General features: G+C 41.0%; 1 protein-coding gene across 2 annotated transcripts in view; it reads right to left on the bottom strand.

Moving 5' to 3' along the window:
• Window positions 1-22586, bottom strand: part of LOC124777356 (casein kinase I) — a 113584-nt gene that overhangs the window by 12983 nt on the left and 78015 nt on the right. For both annotated transcript variants that reach the window (XM_047252731.1, XM_047252730.1), the window contains exons 7-8: window positions 19302-19450; window positions 18955-19162 (exon numbers count right to left, since the gene is read on the bottom strand). In XM_047252731.1, the coding sequence (XP_047108687.1) occupies window positions 18955-19162; window positions 19302-19450 (357 nt within the window). The remainder of the gene's footprint in view (window positions 1-18954; window positions 19163-19301; window positions 19451-22586) is intronic.

Below are 22586 nucleotides of genomic sequence, written 5' to 3'. Positions count from 1 at the left end.
AAGTTCCACTTAAAGGTGTTACTTACGGTCAATAGATTCTGCAGATATATGTATGTTATGTGTAGCACTTCGGAAAACGTTATTCACGTTTTTGAATTGCTTTCACACGCTACAATTAACAGACTTTGCCACACACACTGACTTCCACATTTTATAAATTGTAAAAAAAGCAAAGATTAATGGCCTGTTGCCTGAGACTGCAGTCATGTGTGTTTCAGTTGTGTTTGCGTGAGTGCATGTACATGTGAGTTGTCTCTTTTTTTTCCAAAGGCCTTCCTGGCCAAAAGCTTTATTTGTGACAGTCTATTTGTTGTTCCCATCTGTGACTCAGTATTTCCGCTATATGGTGAATAGCAACTTTCTTTTTCATAAAACTGATTAAAAAAACCAAGAGAGGGATTAAACTATAGGCTCAAAGATTTAGTGTTGAACCAAAAATGTTATAGGTTAACACCTTTCTTTCAGAGAGTATACCATATTTATTGGAATTTAGTGCACATTTCTTTTTATCATACGAAGTACTCAAAACTGGAGTGTGCATAAGATTCAATGGAGCATTAGATTCGAGTACAACTTGAACCATTAACTGGTATTTCTTACCCTATATGATCTGAAGTAGCAAAACATTTATTAAACTCTAGCAAGGAAATACAGGTATAGTATCTGTGAATTAAAGAAAGGTAGACGCAAATCAGACGCTATCGAGTTAAAAAGAGCTGGTATATATTTCCAGTTCTGAATTCTGTTCACTGGTGTCGGAACAAAATCCATTACTGCCACAAGAGGAAACTTTCTTTAGTCTTCGGTTCAAATAAAACTTGTCCTTTTTTTCTCGTTTCATTGAAATTTAGGTACTGTCCCTCACATTACAACACATTGTTGCACTTTTCAACCTCATTTCATTATTGTTGGCCTACTACAGTACTTCACATCGTGTTTGCATCAGGCAGTCACGAAATGGAAGGCAAGCAGAGAAGAATATTTGAAGCTACTTTCAAACATGAAGTAATTCTTTATCCTGAAAAATATGCTAACAGATTGGCTGGAAGATAGTTCAATGTAGCGGAGAGTAATGTTCGCTTATGGAAGAAACAGAAACTGGGATTATTTGCAGCTACCACTACTAGAAAGAAATTCACTGGACCTCGCAAAGGAAGACATCCTGATGTTGAAGTAAATCTTTTGGAATTTGCTCAAGTAAGGAGGAAGAATGGGCAACCTGAGACCAGTGACACCATAATAAAAAAAGCAAAAGAGGTGGCTGCAGCTATTAATATACTGAAGCAAGAGTTTAAGGCTAGCCAGATGGGTTGATCGCTTTATGAGATGAGTGAATTTATCTCTGTGACGCCGTACAACAGTATGCCAAAAGCTTCAGAAGAAACTTCAAGAATTTAAGCGGTATGTTATCACACTTCGGAAATAGAAGAATTTTTCGATGGGCCAAACAGGCAACGCTGATGAGACTCCAATTTAGTTTGATATGCCACGCAATTTCACGACTGATGAGAAGGAAACAAAAGAAGTTACCATCAAAACATTTGGATGTGGAAACAGCGTGTAACAGTAATGCTGGCAATCAGCAGTCGGGAACAAACTTCCCCCTTTTTTCATCTTCAAGTGAAAAACAAGCCCCAAGACACCAAAAAATGAAAAGCTATTCCCTAATGATGTCATTGTTCAGAATCGAGAGAAGGGATGGACGGCTGAAAATTTAATACCTGACTGGCTCAGAAACGTGGGAACTCCTTCCTGGTGAGCTTTCCAAGCAAACAACAATGATTTGTCCAGAATGAGATTTTCACTCTGCAGCAGAGTGTGCGCTGATATGAAACTTCCTGGCAGATTAAAACTGTGTGCCGGAGCGAGACTTGAACTCGGGACCTTTGCCTTTCGCGGGCAAGTGCTCTGCCAACTGAGGTACCCAAGCACGACTCATGCCACGTCCTCACAGCTTTACTTCGGCCAGTACCTCGTCTCCTACCTTCCAAACTTTACAGAAGCTCTCCTGCGAACCTTGCAGAACTAGCACTCCTGAAAGAAAGGATATTGCGGAGACATGGCTTAGCCACAGCCTGGGTGATGTTTCCAGAATGAGATTTTCACTCTGCAGCAGAGTGTGCGCTGATATGCATGACTTGTCTTCATGCATTTCGTGGTCATCTCACTGACGACATACAAAAGAAGCTCCACAGACTACCCAGTGACCTTGTTGTTATTCCTGCTGGAGGAATGACTTTTGTATTACAACCCCTGGACGTTAGTATAACTAAGCCTTTCAAAGGTTACGTTCAGGAACAGTATGAAAAATGGTTTTGTAAACTAAACCATGAACTGACTCGGACAGGAACAATTAAATGTGCTGCACCCTACATTATTGCGCACTGGGTTTCAGCTGCCTGGAAATGCGCTGAAGCACCAATGACCGTAAAATCATTCAAGAAATGCTGTATTTCAAATACTCTGGATGGCAGAGAAGATGACGTGCTCTTGAACGACACAGAGGGTGGCAGGGGAGGAGGAAATGAATCTATTTCTGATGTAGACTCTTCCGATGATTCCAGTAACGATGACATTAGTGAATAATGATGAGTAACGCCAGTAATTTACAGTATGTTTCTTTTTATGTCATGTAAGTAATCGAGTTAGGTGTTCTTTTTCAATAATAAAAATGTAACATATATATTGTGCGTATGTATGTGCGGATGGAGATGTGTGTGTGTGCGCGCGCGAGTGTATACCTGTCCTTTTTTCTCCCCTAAGGTAAGTCTTTCCGCTCCCGGGATTGGAATGACTCCTTACCCTCTCCCTTAAAACCCACATCCTTTCGTCCTTCCCTCTTTCCTCATGAGGCAACAGTTTGTTGCGAAAGCTTGAATTTTGTGTGTATGTTTGTGTTTGTTTGTGTGTGTATCGACCTGCCAGCGCTTTCGTTCGGTAAGTCACCTCATCTTTGTTTGTTTATATTATATATATATATATATATATATACAGGGTGATTCAAAAATGCATGTAAATATTTCAAGGGTGTATTTGTGAGGTAAATATAAGACAAAAATGTTCTATACAATTTTTTCCATACTTGGCTTATTACAGAGTTATGAACAAAACAGGATAATACATTCAATACAACGTAAGGTATTTAATTCCCAGAGTTCACAGTTTAATTACAGTGCATTTGGACTAACAACGCAAACTGATAAATAAACGTGACGTAACAAACTGAAACAATTCCTCGCGAACACTGTATTAATTTAGGTCCTGTTGATTGAACTACAGCAATGCACAATAACTAAGGAAAATTGAAGCATTTTACAGACTGTACTGTACTGTACTGTATTTGCACAAATCTTAATGCAATGCATGTTCAAAATGCTGTCCCTGAACTTGCAGACAGACCCGTGCTCGTCGCATCAATGATCTCTGCACATTACACAGTCCGTTCAACTCTCCACGAATAATTTCACAACCACCTTCAATTCTTTGTTGTAGCACTTCTCTGTTCGGTACTGCAGAAGAATACACCAATGTCTTTAGTCGGCCCCATAAATAAAAGTCTAAAGGGTTCAGGTCAGGTGATCTGGCTGGCCAAGCAATTGGTCCTCCGCGACCTATCCATCGATGTGGATACGCAGAATTGAGGTACGCCCTTACGTTGCGGCTGTAATGGGCGGGAGCACCATCGTGCATAAACCACATGGTGGCTCGTGTTGCAAGAGGGACATCCTGTAACAATCCAGGCAATTCTCCCTCCAAAAATTCGCAGTACGCGTGCCCATTCAGCCTTGGAGGCAGAACATGAGGTCCGAGTAAGTAATTCCCCACAATACCACACCAAATGTTTATGGAGAATTGATGTTGATATCCACGCACAATTCTTGCGCCAGGATTCTCGACAGTCCACTGGTGCATATTATGCGAATTGATTACACCCGCACGAGTAAACATGGCCTCATCTGTGAATAATATCCGCCGAATGAACATTGGATCATTCAAATGACGCTCTTGTAACCACTGGCAGAATTGCTGACGGCGAGGATAGTCTTCAGGTGTCAATTCGTGCACTTTTTGCAGGTGAAATGGATGCAACTGTTGTCTCCGAAGCAGCCGCCATACAGTAGATTGTGGAAGTCGTACAGCTGCACTAATTTGTCTCGTACTGATAGATGGATCTTGGTCTACCAGGTCCAAAACATGTTCCTCGACGTTCACTGCATGCTCAAGTGGTCGACCTGAATGTGGCCCAGGACGAATGCCATACTCCCGCATACGTCTGTCCACAGATACAAACGTCTGATGACTTGGTAACCGTCTTCCTGGAAACAGCTCACTGTACCTTCGTCTTGCTGCAAGTGCATTTCCATCTGCTGCACCATACACAAGGTGCATATCAGCATACTCACTGTTTGAGTACATCATGTGCACGAAACCTTTAGCCTTCCGACGATGAATGAACGACAGGACGTACTTTTCCGTTACCAACAACATCAGCGCCATCTTCCGTACAGTAGGAGTAAACATCACGTGCAAACAAAAACAAACACTATTCATGCAGTTTCGAATCAACTGTTGGGAGATACGTATGTGAATTACGTACCAGAATATGGCATCCTGCTGCTTGCACTACCGTCGTTTTGATACGGACATGACTTTCGTATTTAACGATAACTCTGGAATTAAACGTTTATGGAAAAACATTTATAGAACATTTTTGTCTTATATTTACCTCACAAATACACCCTTAAAATATTTACATGCATTTTTGAATCACCCTGTATATATATATATATAGATATATATTTCCTACGTGGAATGTTTCCCTCTATTATATATATATATATATATATATATATATATATATATATATATATATATATATAATGTGACTTGCCAAATGAAAGTGCTGGCAGGTCGACAGACACACAAACGAACACAAACATACACACAAAATTCAAGCTTTCGCAACAAACTGTTGCCTCATCAGGAAAGAGGGAAGGAGAGGGAAAGACGAAAGGATGTGGGTTTTAAGGGAGAGGGTAAGGAGTGATTCCAATTCCGGGAGCGGAAAGACTTACCTTAGGGGGAAAAAGGACGGGTATACACTCGCACACACACACATATCCATCCACACATATACAGACACAAGCAGACATCTACTTACACCCTTCTGAGTCTACTTACTATATTCGTCTCTTGTGCCCCGTCTACAATTTTTACCATGCCCCCTCTCACCCTACATTTACATTTACATCCTTACTCCGCAATCCACCATATGGTGCGTGGTGGAGGGTGCCTCGTACCACAACTAGCATCTTCTATTCCTGTTCCACTCCCAGACAGAATGAGGGAAAAATGACTGCCTATATGCATCTGTACGAGCCCTAATCTCTCTTCTCTTATCTTTGTGGTCTTTCCCCAAAATGTAAGTTTGCGGAAGTGAAATTGTACTGCAGTCAGCCTCAAATGCTGGTTCTCTAAATTTCCTCAGTAGCGATTCACGAAAAGAACGCCTCCTTTCCTCCAGAGACTCCCACCCGAGTTCCTGAAGCATTTCCGTAACACTCGCTTGATGATCAAACCTACCAGTAACAAATCTAGCAGCCCGCCTCTGAATTGCTTCTACGTCCTCCCTCAATCCAACCTGATAGGGATCCCAAATGCTCGAGTAGTACTCAAGAATAGGTCGTATTAGTGTTTTATAAGTGGTCTCCTTTACAGATGAACCACATCTTCCCAAAATTCTACCAATGAACCGAAGACGACTATCCGCCTTCCCCACAACTGCCATTACATGCTTGTCCCACTTCATTTCGCTCTGCAATGTTACGCCCAAATATTTAACCGACGGGACTGTGTCAAGCGCTACACTACTAGTGGAGTATTCAAACATTACAGGATTCTTTTTCCTATTCACCTGCATTAATTTACATTTATCTATATTTAGAGTTAGCTGCCATTCTTTACACCAATCACAAATCCTGTCCAAGTCATCTTGTATCCTCCTACAGTCACTCAACGACGACTCCTTCCCGTACACCACAGCATCATCAGCAAACAGCCGCACATTGCTATCCACCCTATCCATAAGATCATATATGTAGGTAGAAAACCACATCGGACCTACCACACTTCTTTGGGGCACTCCAGATGATACCCTCACCTCCGATGAACACTCACCATCAAGGACAACATACTGGGTTCTATTACTTAAGAAGTCTTCGAGCCACTCACATATTTGGGAACCAATCCCATATGCTTGTACCTTAGTTAGGAGTCTGCAGTGGGGCACCGAGTTAAATGCTTTCCGGAAGTAAAGGAATAGGGCATCCGTCTGATACCCTTCATCCATGGTTCACAAGATATCATGTGAAAAAAGGGCAAGTTGAGTTACGCAGGAGCGATGCTTTCTAAAGCCGTGCTGATGCATGGACAGCAACTTCTCTGTCTCAAGGAAATTCATTATATTCGAACTGAGAATATGTTCGAGAATCCTGCAACAAACCAATGTTAAGGATATTGGTCTGTAATTTTGATGATCCGTCCTTCTACCCTTCTTATATACAGGTGTCACCTGCGCTTTTTTCCAGTCGCTCGGAACTTTACGTTGGGCAAGAGATTCGTGATAAATGCAAGCTAAGTAAGGAGCCAATGCAGTAGAGTACTCTCTGTAAAACCAAATTGGAATCTCATCAGGACCTGGCGATTTATTTATTTTCAACCCATTCAGCTGCTTCACAACCCCAGGAATGTCTATCATTATGTCCTCCATATGGGAATCTGTACGAGACTCAAATGGCGGTATGTTTGTACGATCCTCCTGCGTGAAAGATTTCTCAAATGCTAAATTTAAAATTTCAGCTTTTGTTTTGCTGTCTTCCGTTGTCAGGCCACGCAGATTATTGAGTGACTGGATGGAAGCCTTCGACCCGCTTACCGATCTTACGTAAGACCAGAATTTCCTTGGGTTTTTAGCAAGATCTTTTGCTAAGGTATGACGGTGGTAGTGGTTGTATGCTTCGCGCATCGCTCTTTTTACAGCAGCACAAATCTCTACTAACTTTTGCCTGTCCTCATTCTCCCGATCTTTCTTGTACCGCGAATGCAACTGTCTTTGCTTCCTGAGCATTCTCCGAAGTGTGCTGTTAAACTACAGTGGGTCTTTTCCATCCGTAACCCACTTTTTGGGCACGTACTTCTCCAATGCGTGATTTACAATGTGTTTAAAATTTGCCCATAATTCTTCCATGTCCATCGTACCGGAAGTAAAAGAAGTCAATTCATTTACTAAGTGGGATGCTAACAACTGCTTATCTGCTCTTTCTAGTAAGAATACTCTCCTAGCCTTCTTGACCAACTTTTTAACTTTTGTAACCATAGTCATAATGACAACATCATGACCACTAATCCCTGTCTCAACACTGACCCTGTCGATGAGGTCTGGTCTGTTCGTGGCTACCAGATCTAAAATATTTCCATTACGCGTTGGCTGTCGATTTAGCTGCTCAAGACAGTTTTTGGATGTGTTCAAAAGTAATTCACATGATGGCTTGTCTGTATCACCTGTAATGAATCCATAGACATCCCAGTCTATACTATGTAGGTTGAAGTCGCCTCTGACTAATATAGCATGATCCGGGTACTTCTGCGATACAAAGTGTAGACTCCGTTTGAATGATTCTAGGACTGTCACGGTGGAACCTGGTGAACAGTAATAACACCCAACAATTAACTTTATTTCTCCTAGCCCTGTAAAACGTGTCCAGATAACTTCACAATCACACTCTACTTCGACCGCAGTGGACACAATATTTTTTGTCAGCTGCAATGAAGACACCACTTCCTACGGTGTCTAATCTGTCTTTCCGATACACGTTTCAACCCTCACTAAATATTTCAGAACTTCCTATCTCAGGGTTCAGTCAGGTCTCAGTCCCGAGAATAATTTGCGCGCCAAACGCTTCCTGGAGGGCAGTAAATTCAGGAACTTTATTCTGAACACTCTGAAAATTTACTGCTTATATCTTGATAGCTGAAGTGTCTTTACACTGAGCATGTCCTGATTTCCCTGCCTGCACGTCGAGTGGTGAGTGTTCATCAGGACACCTCACACTACTGCCTAGCCTAAAAAACCCCCATGTGCACACCACAAGTACTCTGCTACCCGAGTAGCCGCTTCCTTTGTGAAGTGCACCCCTGACCTATCTAGGGGCGTCCTACAATTCCCCACCCAACAGCGCAAGTCTAGAAATCTGCAGCCAAGACCATCACAGAGTCGACGACGCCTCTGGTTGAGACCCTCCACTTAGCTCCAAACCAAAGGACCTTGATCCACTCTGGGAATGATGCTGCAAATAGAGAGCTCTGCTTGCACCCCGCGTGCGAGGCCAGCGGTCTTCACCAAATCCGCCAGCCGCCTGTACGAACTGAGGATCGCCTCAGAACCCAAGCGACAGGCATCATTGGTGCCGACGTGAGCAACTACTTGCAGACGACTGCACCCCATACGATCGATAGCCGCAGGGAAGGCCGCCTCCATATCTTGAATGAGGCCCCCGGCAGACAAACCGAGTGCATGTTGGAATTCTTTCCAGCCCTGTATGCTATTTCCCTAAGGGGCTCCATCACCCGCCTAACGTTGGAGCTCCCAATAACCAGTAAGCCTTTGTCCCCGTGTGTCTGGTCGGGCCCTGCAGAAGGAGCGGCCACCTGCCGACTGACAGGATGAACGGGCGAGGGCAGCCGGCCAGCCTCCACATTAACCCTCTGCCTTGAGCGACGCGAACGCATTGCAGTCCGCCACCCACCCTGAGGTGAGGGCGGCCCCAACGCGCCAGATACACTAGAAAGTGCCTTGGCGGCTGTGTCAGCGGATGCAGTAAGCAACACCTGGGGTGACTCAAGCGACGCACCAGACCCTCCGCTGTCGCTGCACCCCAAGGCAGCAGCCTGAAGGCAGCTGACCGTGGCCAACAGCATGCTCAGCTGCTCGCGAACTGCGGCCAGTTCCTCCTATGCACGCACACACCCTATCCATCCTACTGCTAATATATGGAGATATAGAGTTGTGACAAATAAAACAGCAATATTCGACTGCACAGTTGCGTCACCAGCGCCAGATTGAGCTACGATATATGAACAATTACTTACGAACTAAGCAATCAAATGACCACGACTACGCCACTATACAGATATTACAATGCGAACCTACCCCTGTCTTAGTACACCCCTTCTAATTCGAAAATACGCAAAGATCCAAAAAATTTCACCACGCAAGCACACAAACACACAAAGTAATTTGAATTAAACCTGCGTAACTAATACAAAAAACTGAATATTCAACTAGTTTCTGCTACTGCTGCTCGCACACTTCACTCTGCAAGCACAGATGAAACTGCACTGGCCTCTGTCTGCTGCTAACTGATTCTACGAAATAAACAGAAAGCACCGACTGTCCAAAACAAACAACTGACTAACGACTCCGCGAATTTATACTTTACAGTTATCAATAAGCAATATAACTCCTCTCAAATACGAGAATACACAAGGATTTTGTGTAATTAAATATGCAAGCACACAAACACTCGGAAAGAAATTAAGAATCAAACTACAAAACAAATATGAAAGCTATAAATGTGACTTGCTACTGCACTGCTGCTGCACTTATACTTCACCAGCGGCTGCTCAAGGCTCACTGCCAATACTAAATTGGTGATCCCTTGATGTCTCAATGTGTGCAATCAACCAATCCCTTCTTCTAGTCAGGTTATGCCATAAATTTCTTTTCTCCTCAGTTCTATTCAGTACCTCCTCATTTGTTACATCTAACCATCTAAACTTAAGCATTTTTATGTAGCACCACATCTCAAAAGCTAATATTCTTTTATTGTCTAAATTGTTTATTGTCCATGTTTTTTTCCCATACAAACGCTTAAATCCATATTCAATGTTAACAATGTTCTCTTATTCAGAAACATTTTTCTGCCAAGACTAGTTTACATTTTACTTGGCTATTGGTTATTTTACTGCCCAAATAAAGGTCATCCCCTACTTTAAGTTTCTCATTCCCTCAGCATCACCTAATTTTATTTGACTACATTCCACCATCCTTGATTGGTCTTTGCTAATGTTCATCATGTATCCTCCTTTCAAGAAACTGTCCAATCTGTTCAACCACACTTCCAAGTCCTTTGCTTTCTGACAGACTTAGAATGTCATCAGCAAATCTCTAAAGTTTTTATTCCTTTTCCCTGGACTTGAATCCCTATTCCAAAATTTTCTTTGGTTTCTTTGATTGCTTGCTCGATGTACAGACTGAATAACATCAGGGGTACGCTACGAGGCTGTCTCACTCCATTCTCAACCACTGCTTTCCTCTCCGCCCTTCAACTCTAACTGCTGTCTGGTTTCTGTACAAGTTGTAAATAATCTCTAGCTCCCTGAATTTTATCACTGATACATTCAGGATTTCAGAGGAATGGTTTTCCATTTGAGCTCTTGATATTCATACTGCTGCTTCTCTTCTCTCCAAAAACCTCTCACTTTCCCGTATGTGGTATCTATTTTTCCGCTAGTGAAATATGCTTCTAAATCTTTACATTTGTCCTCTAGCCATTTCTGCTTAGCCATTTTGCACTCCCTATTAATCTCATTTCTTAGACATTTGTATTCTCTTTTGCCTGCTTCATCTTCTGCATTTTTGTATTTTCTCCTTCCATCAATTACATTCAATATTCATTGTTGTCCAAGGTTTTCTACCAAGCCTTGTCTTTTTATCTATTTGATCCTTTGCTGTCTTCACTATTTTATCTCTCAAAGCTACCCATTTGTCTTCTACTGTAGTTCTTTACCTTGTTCTAGTTGATTGTTGCCTATTCCTGTCTCTAAAATTCTCAACCACCTCAGATGCTTGCAACTTATCAAGGTCCCATCCCCTTAGTCTCCTACATTATTGCAAGTTCTTAGGTTTTAATCTGCAGTTCATAACCAATTAGTTGTGGTCAGAATCCACATCTGCTCCTGGAAATGTCTTACACTTTAAAATCTGGTTCCAGAATCTCTGTCTTGCCATCTGAAACCTTCCAATGTCCCCAGGTCGCTTCCACATACACAAGCTCCTTTCATGACACACAAACCAAGTGTTAGCTATGATTAAGTTATGCTCTGTGCAAATGTCTACCAGGCAGCTTCCTCTTTCACTCCTTTCCCCCAGTTCACTTGCACCTATAAATTTTTCCTTTTCTTCCTTTTGCTACTATTGAATTCCAATCCCCCCCTACACAAATTTTCATCTCCCTTAACCATCTGAATAATTTCTTTTTTCTCATCATATATTTCTTCAATATCTTAACTGAATCTGTAACTAATATTGTGACAGTGGTGGTCCAGTTTTCTTATGATGTTGCTTACAATAATACATTGTGACACGTGAAAATAGTTGGATTAAACACATATTTCAGTATTGTAATTTGGTGGCTGCATAAAAATTATAGTCTGTTTACCTTGCCGTTTGACACATACCGCTTATGGTACTGCTGTAGTTATGAAATTTAAATATAATAGGGCATCCACGTTATTTGTTACTTCAGGACAACTCTCAAATTGGAAAGAGTCCACTCAAAAAAGAAAGAGAGAGAGAGAGAGAGAGAGAGAGAGAGAGAAGAGCTTTCGAATGTTTTACTTTTGATGGACAATACTTGTAAATAACTCAGACTAGTTGAAAATGCAGATTAAAAAATGCAGACAACCATATACTGCATTAACAAACATTAGGCACGTTACACAGGTATGGCAATAATCAGTCTGCCTGTTTGCCTGCTTACCCGCCCACCCTACAATAACAAGATAAACATTGGCATTTATGGACCCTCATTAAACTTAAATGATAAAACTAGTATGCAGAATCCCATCATTAGATGATACTATTAAGTCAAACAAAAAGATGCTCATAAATCGTGCAATTATTCAGAAGAATTCTAATATGTCGCATCCCTTGTATAATCGATCTTTATAAGAACATCAGGAAAAAGTGCCTCTTCTACCCAACTGGTTTGCTTCAGCTCCCCAAATTTACATGAATAAATTTATACTCTGCAATACTATTTCTTTTCCCACAATTGCAGTGCAGCCGAATTAAAACTCATCACATGCGAAATTAACCCTGTCGCAGCTGCTATCCAATTAAGTAACCTTTGTTGTTGTTGTTGTTGTTGTTGTTGTTGTGGTCTTCAGTCCTGACACTGGTTTGATGCAGCTCTCCATGCTACTCTATCCTGTGCAAGCTTTTTCATCTCCCAGTACCTACTGCAACCTACATCCTTCTGAATCTGCTTAGTGTATTCATCTCTTGGTCTCCCCCTACGATTTTTACCCTCCATGCTGCCCTCCAATACTAAATTGGTGATCCCTTGATGCCTCAGAACATGTCCTACCAACCGATCCCTTCTTCTGGTCAAGTTGTGCCACAAACTTCTCTTCTCCCCAATCCTATTCAATACTTCCTCATTAGTTATGTGATCTACCCATCTAATCTTCAGCATTCTTCTGTAGCACCACATTTCGAAAGCTTCTATTCTCTTCTTGTGCAAACTATTTATCGTCCATGTTTCACTTCCATACATGGCTACACTCCATACAAATACTTTCAGAAATGACTTCCTGACACTTAAATCTATACTCAATGTTAACAAATTTCTCTTCTTCAGAAACGCTTTCCTTGCCATTGTCAGTCTACATTTTATATCCTCTCTACTTCGACCATCATCAGTTTTTTTGCTCCTTAAATAGCAAAACTCCTTTACTACTTTAAGTGCCTCATTTCCTAATCTAATTCCCTCAGCATCACCCGACTTAATTAGACTACATTCCATTATCCTTGTTTTGCTTTTGTTGATGTTCATCTTATATCCTCCTTTCAAGACACTGTCCATTCCATTCAACTGCTCTTCTAAGTCCTTTGCTGTCTCTGACAGAATTACAATGTCATCGGCGAACCTCAAAGTTTTTATTTCTTCTCCATGAATTTTAATACCTACTCCGAATTTTTCTTTTGTTTCCTTTACTGCTTGCTCAATATACAGATTGAACAACATCGGGGACAGGCTACAACCCTGTCTTACTCCCTTCCCAACCACCGCTTCCCTTTCATGTCCCTCGACTCTTATAACTGCCATCTGGTTTCTGTACAAATTGTAAATAGCCTTTCGCTCCCTGTATTTTACCCCTGCCACCTTTAGAATTTGGAAGAGAGTATTCCAGTCAACATTGTCAAAAGCTTTCTCTAAGTCTACAAATGCTAGAAACGTAGGTTTGCCTTTCCTTAATCTTTCTTCTGAGATAAGTCATAGGGTCAGTATTGCCTCACGTGTTCCAGTGTTTCTACGGAATCCAAACTGATCTTCCCCGAGGTTGGCTTCTACTAGTTTTTCCATTCGTCTGTAAAGAATTCGTGTTAGTATTTTGCAGCTGTGACTTATTAAGCTGATAGTTCGGTAATTTTCACATCTGTCAACACCTGCTTTCTTTGGGATTGGAATTATTATATTCTTCTTGAAGTCTGAGGGTATTTCGCCTGTTTCATACATCTTGCTCCCCAGAAGGTAGAGTTTTGTCAGGACTGGCTCTCCCAAGGCCGTCATTAGTTCCAATGGAATATTGTCTACTCCGGGGGCCTTGTTTCGACTCAGGTCTTTCAGTGCTCTGTCAAACTCTTCACGCAGTATCGTATCTCCCATTTCATCTTCATCTACATCCTCTTCCATTTCCATAATATTGTCCTCAAGTACATCGCCCTTGTATAGACCCTCCATATACTCCTTCCACCTTTCTGCTTTCCCTTCTTTGCTTAGAACTGGGTTTCCATCTGAGCTCTTGATATTCATACAAGTCGTTCTCTTATCTCCAAAGGTCTCTTTAATTTTCCTGTAGGCGGTATCTATCTTACCCCTAGTGAGATAGGCCTCTACATCCTTACATTTATCCTCTAGCCATCCCTGCTTAGCCATTTTGCACTTCCTGTCGATCTCATTTTTGAGACGTTTGTATTCCTTTTTGCCTGTTTCACTTACTGCATTTTTATGTTTTCTCCTTTCATCAATTAAATTCAATATTTCTTCTGTTACCCAAGGATTTCTACTAGCCCTCGTCTTTATACCTACTTGATCCTCTGCTGCCTTCACTACTTCATCCCTCAAAGCTACCCATTCTTCTTCTACTGTATTTATTTCCCCCATTCCTGTCAATTGCTCCCTTATGCTCTCCCTGAATCTCTGTACAACCTCTGGTTCTTTTAGTTTATCCAGGTCCCATCTTCTTAAATTCCCACCTTTTTGCAGTTTCTTCAGTTTTAATCTACAGTTCATAACCAATAGATTGTGGTCAGAGTCCACATCTGCCCCTGGAAATGTCTTACAATTTAAAACCTGGTTCCTAAATCTCTGTCTTACCATTATATAATCTATCTGATACCTTTTAGTATCTCCAGGGTTCTTCCATGTATACAACCTTCTTTCATGATTCTTAAACCAAGTGTTAGTTATGATTATGTTGTGCTCTGTGCAAAATTCTACCAGGCGGCTTCCTCTTTCATTTCTGTCCCCCAATCCATATTCACCTACTATGTTTCCTTCTCTCCCTTTTCCTACACTCGAATTCCAGTCACCCATGACTATTAAATTTTCGTCTCCCTTCACAATCTGAATAATTTCTTTTATTTCATCATACATTTCTTCAATTTCTTCGTCATCTGCAGAGCTAGTTGGCATATAAACTTGTACTACTGTAGTAGGTGTGGGCTTCGTATCTATCTTGGCCACAATAATGCGTTCACTATGCTGTTTGTAGTAGCTTACCCGCATTCCTATTTTCCTATTCATTATTAAACCTACTCCTGCATTACCCCTATTTGATTTTGTGTTTATAACCCTGTAGTCACCTGACCAGAAGTCTTGTTCCTCCTGCCACCGAACTTCACTAATTCCCACTATATCTAACTTCAACCTATCCATTTCCCTTTTTAAATTTTCTAACCTACCTTCCCGATTAAGGGATCTGACATTCTACGCTCCGATCCGTAGAACGGCAGTTTTCTTTCTCCTGATAACGACATCCTCCTGAGTAGTCCCCGCCTGGAGATCCGAATGGGGGACTATTTTACCTCCGGAATATTTTACCCAAGAGGACGCCATCATCATTTAATCATACAGTAAAGCTGCATGCCCTCGGGAAAAATTACGGCTGTAGTTTCCCCTTGCTTTCATATAAAATCATTATAACATTGTGCCATTACAGTGGTTGCAGTTTATGATAATCTTGAAAGAGAACTCCAAAACCAATCCAACCTTTCTGTTATAGGTTTATTGTGGGCTGAGAAAAAATTAATTTAGAAAAATGATATGAACTTTTTCATTTGTGACAGGAAAATTCTGTAACTTGAGATTTGTACTACCAATATGTGAGCCTATAACCTATTAAAATCTTAACAATGTAGGAAATGTTATATTGCTACTTACTGTAAAGAAGACACATTAAGTTGCTGACAGGCACAAGTAAATGACACTTACATCAAGCTTTTGGCCACAGCCTTCATCAGAAAAAGAGAAACACACACCATTCATACACACATGACTTCAATTTCCAGCATCTCGGGATTGGTGGTCACATGTGCACAAGGTATGCTTGCTTGTGTGTATGAATGGTGTTTGTTTCTCTTTTGCTGATGAAGCCTGTGGCCAAAAGATTTATGTACGTGTCTTAGCTGTGCCTGTCTGCAGCTTAACGTGTCTTTTAAAACTGTAAGTAGCAATCTATCTTTTCTTACACTGTTGATATTCCTACCTGGAATTTCCATTGTTCTATTAAAATTGTATTAACACTGGACAAATACATTTCAAGATATGTAGTTTTGAAGTGAACAGTTCCTAGTGAAGATGGTCAGATCTCTGATAGTTTCTGTTCCAGATGACAGTGAGTATTGCTGAGAAACTGCAAGTATTTCGCTGCATTGTTTGCATTTAGCAACACCTGATACGGAAGTTCTGTAGGATAGTTCATGCCCTTTCACATTATTTATGTTTTCACCACGTTTACTTTGTAGACAGAAAATCAAACTACATTTGCTTGACAGTCTGTGTCATTTTCTGTTCAGTGTGGCTGCGACTGATGCTGAGAAACTTCACGGGGCTGCACTGTTAGCTTCTTGTGACATCTCATACTTCAGTTCATTGCGATAATTCATCCCCTTCAGATTATACAGGACGAGTCAGGAGGAAAAGTACATGCTTTGAGGAGTCATGCTAGTGGTGATTCTAAACAGAAAAACTCCTAATAAACATATGCCTTTTTCTGAACCATTTCTGGGTAAATCAATGAAAACAACTAGGAACAGGAAACATGTAGTGTCATCCTTACTAACTGTGTCAGTATGCACTTCACTTGCACATGGTGCAGTTGGTTACCTCAAGTCTCAGTCCAACAGTGCTTGTTGTAGTGAAAATGCCACGGATCTTCTCACATGCAGAGTATGCTGACGCGGTGTTTGTCTATGGTATTTCCAATGGGAATTCCAGAGCTGCTGTGCAAGAATACCAACAACGATTTCTGAATCGCAGAGTGCCAGATAGCAAGGTGTTTCACGGATTGCGTAAGCATGGTATAATTCCCAGTGTAAATGTCTTTGAAAATCCTGTACAACAAACTCTTAATGAAGTTGAGAACATTCTTCAAGCAGTGGACTGTAACTCTACTACTAGCTCTAGAAGAATTGCTGCCCAACTTGGTATTCCACAAACATGAGTGTACATCTGCATGAAGGAGATGCTGCCACCCAGCAAGAATTCTGTCAATACATTACTGCCAATGAGCGATTAATTCCACGTACTCTTTTCACTGATGAATCAACATATACCTGCAACGTAATCAACAACATGCACAACTCTCATGTATGGGCAAGTGAAAATGTGCACACTACTGTGGAAACGAATTTTCAACGACGTTTCTCAGTCAACGTATGGTGCGGTATTATTGATGACCAACTCATCAGTCCAGTCGTTTTAGATAAACATCTTACTGGGACACTGTATCTTGAGTTTCTTCAAAATGCGTTACCAAAATACGTGGATATCCCTTTGGCAACATGAGCTCATATGTACTTTCAGCATGACGGAGCTCCTACACATTCTGTACAGCCAGTGACACAGTATCTCAACACAACGTATCCTGGTTGTTGGATCGGTCTCCGTGGAGTCTGGTTGGCCACCGAGGTCACCCGATTTTACCCCACTGGATTACTGTTTGTGGGGGTGTCTGAAGAACAACGTCTACCAGTGCAGAATGGACACAAGAGAGGAACTTCTCACTCATATGTTATATGCTTGGCCTAGGTAAAGGAATGCAAAACTGAGCTCTGATCGGCAACACAACACCTGTCTACAAGAGCGGCAACATGCATTGAAGATGACAGTGGACTGTTTGAACATCATCTGTGAGGAAGCGTACATAATTAAACAAACCATAACATAACAGTTTGTTTAATTATGTACGTTTCCTCACAGATGATGTTCAAATAGTCCACCATCATAACATAACAGTCCTACCCCCATGAACCATGGACCTTGCCGTTGGTGGGTAGGCTTGCGTGCCTCAGCGATACAGATGGCCATACCGTAGGTGCAACCACATCAGAGGGGTATCTGTTGAGAGGCCAGACAAACGTGTGGTTCCTGAAGGAGGCAGCAGCCTTTTATGTAATTGCAGGGGCAACAGTCTGGATGATTGACTGATCTGGCCTTGCAACACTAACCAAAACGGCCTTACTGTGCTGGTATTGCGAATGGCTGAAAGCAAGGGAAACTACAGCCGTAATTTTTCCCAAGGGCATGCAGCTTTACTGTATGGTTAAATGATGATAGCGTCCTCTTGGGTAAAATATTCCGGAGGTAAAATAGTCCCCCATTCGGATCTCTGGGCGGGGACTACTCTAGAGGACGTCGTTATCAGGAGAAAGAAAACTGGCGTTCTACGGATCGGAGCGTGGAATGTCAGATCCTTTAATCGGGCAGGTAGGTTAGAAAATTTAAAAAGGGAAATGGACACGTTAAAGTTAGATATAGTGGGAATTAGTGAAGTTCGGTGGCAGGAGGAACAAGACTTTTGGTCAGGTGAATACAAGGTTATAAATACAAAATCAAATACGGGTAATGCAGAAGTAGGTTTAATAATGAATAAAAAAAATAGGAGTGTGGGTAAGCTATTACAAAGAGCATAGTGAACGCATTATTGTGGCCAAGATAGACACGAAGCCCATGCCTACTACAGTACTACAAGTTTATATGCCAACTAGCTCTGCAGATGAAGAAATTGATGAATTGTATGATGAGATAAAAGAAATTATTCAGGTAGTGAAGGGAGACGAAAATTTAATAGTCATGGGGGACTGGAATTCGAGAGTAGGAAAAGGGAGAGAAGGAAACATAGTGGGTGAATATGGATTGGAGGAGAGAAATGAAAGAGGAAGCCGTCTGGTAGAATTTTGCACAGAGCATAACTTAATCATAGCTAACACTTGGTTCAAGAATCATAAAAGAAGGTTGTATACATGGAAGAATCCTGGAGATACTAGAAGGTATCAGATAGATTATATAATGGTACGACAGAGATTTTTGCTTGTGATTGTTGTAATAATGTACTATATGTCACATATAAAATTCTTATGAAAATAAAGTAATGATAAAAGAAAGGTGTCACAAATACTTGAATCTACAGAAATAAAGCCAAAAGTAACACTCAAAGGCTGATATATGTGGTATTTAGAATCGACATTCACTATCACAAAGGCACAGAAGAGCCTGAACAAAAAATGCCTTATCACTCAAAGTACTGAGAAACTTTCAGAATTGTAGTAAGAGAAAATATATTAGATTTTCACAAATGAATTACTTAGTGGCAGTAGATGACGCTCACCAGTTGTAGGATTTGCTGTGGTAACTGGAGGAGCATTGCCAGGGGGAGTATTGACTGTATCGAATGGTGTCTGAGTGCGACGGCTAGTAGCACCAACTCCTGCTGCAGCCCCTGTACATACAGCAGGACCTGTAGCACCTTGAGCTGTTCTCGATGTAAAACGTCGCTCACGTTGCTGTTCTTCTGGTCCTCCATGTCTAGATCCTCCCTACACAAAAGCAATATTTGACATGTATCAAAAGTACTTTCCTAACACAATTAAGTAGCATAACTTATTTTACTTTTAACTGAAGAAACTAATTAAGTTCTTTAAGAACCAACTCTCTAGGTTTCCTTTAGGTACTCACAAATTTCAGCATGTTCCAGTCAAACACATAGTCGTACGTGAAGCCCTGACGATGAAAGAGTGTCCGAAATAGCTGACGAAGGTAAGAATAGTCAGGCCGCTCTTCAAACCGTAATGAGCGACAGTAGTTTAGGTAGGCATGGAATTCGGCTAGGAACAAGTTATTTCAATTAAAAATTAAAACTTCCTTCTACAGAAATATCAACAAAAAGCAAATTAAAATATTAACAAGTTACTTAATGAGCATGACCAATATTTGCAGCTTAATGAGCATGACCAATATTTGCACAGCTATAAATACACAAATTGAAAATGACACAAATACCTTTTAAAGTTAACAGATAAGTCATTTAACTAGTAAAATAACTAATTTTGTTCATCTCTCTCTCTCTCTCTCTCTCTCTCTCTCTCTCTCTCTCTCTCTCTCTCTCTCACACACACACACACACACACACACACACACACACACACACACAAAACTGGATTATGTGTTACAGAAACATAGTGAGAATTGCCAGAACAGCATGTGTCTTTGAAAATCAAACTTGGTCCTTTGTCTCATGTGTGGTGATTTTGTTGAGAAATAATAGGTCAATAATATAAGTCTAGTCTGCAATTCTGCCTCCATCCAATTATGTTACTAAACTGTAATTCTGACACTTCTCTTTTATGTTTGTGTGTGTGTGTGTGTGTGTGTGTGTGTGCGTGTGTGTGTGTGGCAAAATACTACATTAGTGCAGAGCTATATCAGGAATCATTATTCCACAATGCAGAAAACACCCTAACTCAATTTTGGTGTTAAAGCAAGTTGTACAGCTTAGCCTAACTAACTTGCGAAGAAAATACATTTCCTGTTATTCTTTAGGCCTTCCTGTCATTCTGTTGAAATCTTGAAGTGTTGGGTATTCTGCCATATATCAGCAAATTTTGTGCACAATATCTGGAAATGTGACTCACTATCTTCAGCAGGTGCTACCTCCGACAGACTGCTCATTGAGTGGAACGAGTCCAGTACTTGACCCATTTCACTCAACAAGCAGTCTCAGGTAGCACTTAATAAAGATGATGAAAGACATTGTAGAAATATTGTGCATGTATGATGCTGATATCTGGCAGAATACCCGATCTCAAGATGTTAATGTTTCCTCCTAATAAATGTTTCACATAATATGATACTAAAATTAATTTGAGTATTTGAAAAATCCTTCCTCTTGTAATGTTTTGGCAAGACAAACTGTCAATAATTTAGGCTGAACAGAATTACACCTATGTATGGCTGAATATAAATGTAAAGTTGGTGAAATTTGAAATCTCTACATATAAAAGGCAATGTCCTGACTGAATGACTCACTGACTCATCATCACCAAGCCCAAACTGCTAAGGATACAGGCTTGAAATTTGGAGAAGGTGTGACTCTTACACTGTAGCCATCATATAAGAAGGGATTTTTTTAAGGGGGTGAAATAGGGGATGACTTTTTCGTTTCTTGAAATATGTCGCTATTAAAGCAATTTTGAAGCTAGACCCCCCCCCCCCCCCCACACACACAAGCAGACATATATGTCTGCTTGTGTGTGTACGAGAAAACAAAAACTCTGGACTTCAGCTACACAGTCGCCTTTTGGTCAGAAGTACATTTAGGAAAGACCAAGATTATATGGCCTTAACTAGTGTGAAAACCTTAGAAGGTGTTGCAAATTGTGAACAACATACAAATTCGATTAAATAAAAACAAAAGAAATCTCTGCAGACCACACGGTCTACACGAGTGAAGCAACAGGCACTAAGCTAGTATTTTATAAAATTCACATACATGATGAGGTTGGTGATTATGGTATGGGAATGTTCTCATATTAGTGATGCTTGCCCTTTCATTTTGTGCCCCATTTCATCAATACTCAAAGAACTAGACAAAGTGAAAAATACCTGGTGGCAGAAAAAAAAATTATAGTGAAAATGTATACTCTGGTAAGTAATTGTGACACCATGAAGCTGTTATTTGAAGGGTCCTGTTTCAGCAAACATAATTCATTCTGTTCTTCACCACCGAAAATGATTGGTAGATTCACTGGAATCACTGTCTTTTCACATGTAACCACCTATTCACTATTATAGGGTGTGACAGATCCCCATTTACAGACTTGGTTTAATGAAGAGTACCAAAATTAACTGATGGTGATTCTACATTACATTGTTCCCATTTGTATTTACAACTTTCAACATCAAATTTAGGAGATAGCTAATCTTGTGGATGTTAATCAGAGGACAGTTTGTAACCGTTTGTAACCCATACCGCACATCTTGTAGGCTGTGAAAATTATTTTCAATAACTTGATTATAATACCTATGTATTTCACTGATGACAATGGCTTTTAGTCACTAACACTTCCAGCAGTCTTGTCATCACACAGTATCTTTCCTGTTGGATCTTTTCAGCATTAACAGCCATCAAGCTGTTTGATTTTGAACACTGTCAATTATGGCTTTTCTTCTTTAACACCACCACCATATATGTAGAGGTATGTATAACAAAAACTATTGGCATCTGCATGACCCTTATCCACATCTAGAAGTTCCATACTTGCATCTGCAGATATCTGATAGTTCCCATGATCAACAAACTCATCGATCGAGTCAGCGAAGTCATTCTATCTTCTGAGGTTGCAAGTGAAACTGGACTTCTCGACAAGGTGCTGCTCCTTCTTGATGTGGAGGGCCAGTAAGATGCAGCGAGTGTCATGGATGATGATGATGATTGGTTTGTGGGGTGCTCAACTGCATGGTAATCAGCACCCGTACAAAGTACAATTTTTTGCACAGTACCATTTTTTGCACAGTTCACTTTTTACACAATCCAATTTAGCCACCATCACAAACGATGATGATGATGATGATGATGATGATGATGATGATGATGATGATGATGAGGAGGAGGAGGAGGAGGAGGAGGAGGAGGACAACACAAACACCCAGTCCCCAGGCAGAGAAAATCCCCAACCCGGCCAGGAATCTAACCCGGGACCCTGTGATCCAGAGGCGGCAATGCTAGCCACTAGACCACGAGCTGCGGATGAGTGTCATGGAGCAGGCGCTATCTGAAGTGCTCACTGCAGAAACTCTAAGACAGTGTGGTGTGGACACTACGAGAAGGTAGTCGGCAATCATGTAAGGCAAGACAGACAGTTCACAAGGCTTCTCTGTGGGGGCCCCATTTGATTCTTCACAGCAAACGACAGTGCTCCATGGTGTACCTGTTCATTTCACTGTTTGCAGTGTGTGACAAGT

The sequence above is a fragment of the Schistocerca piceifrons genome, chromosome 2, assembly GCF_021461385.2.
Source record: "Schistocerca piceifrons isolate TAMUIC-IGC-003096 chromosome 2, iqSchPice1.1, whole genome shotgun sequence".
NCBI lineage: Eukaryota > Metazoa > Arthropoda > Insecta > Orthoptera > Acrididae > Schistocerca > Schistocerca piceifrons.
Note: the sequence above shows the minus strand (reverse complement) of the source record. Positions and strands in the feature narration are given on the sequence as shown.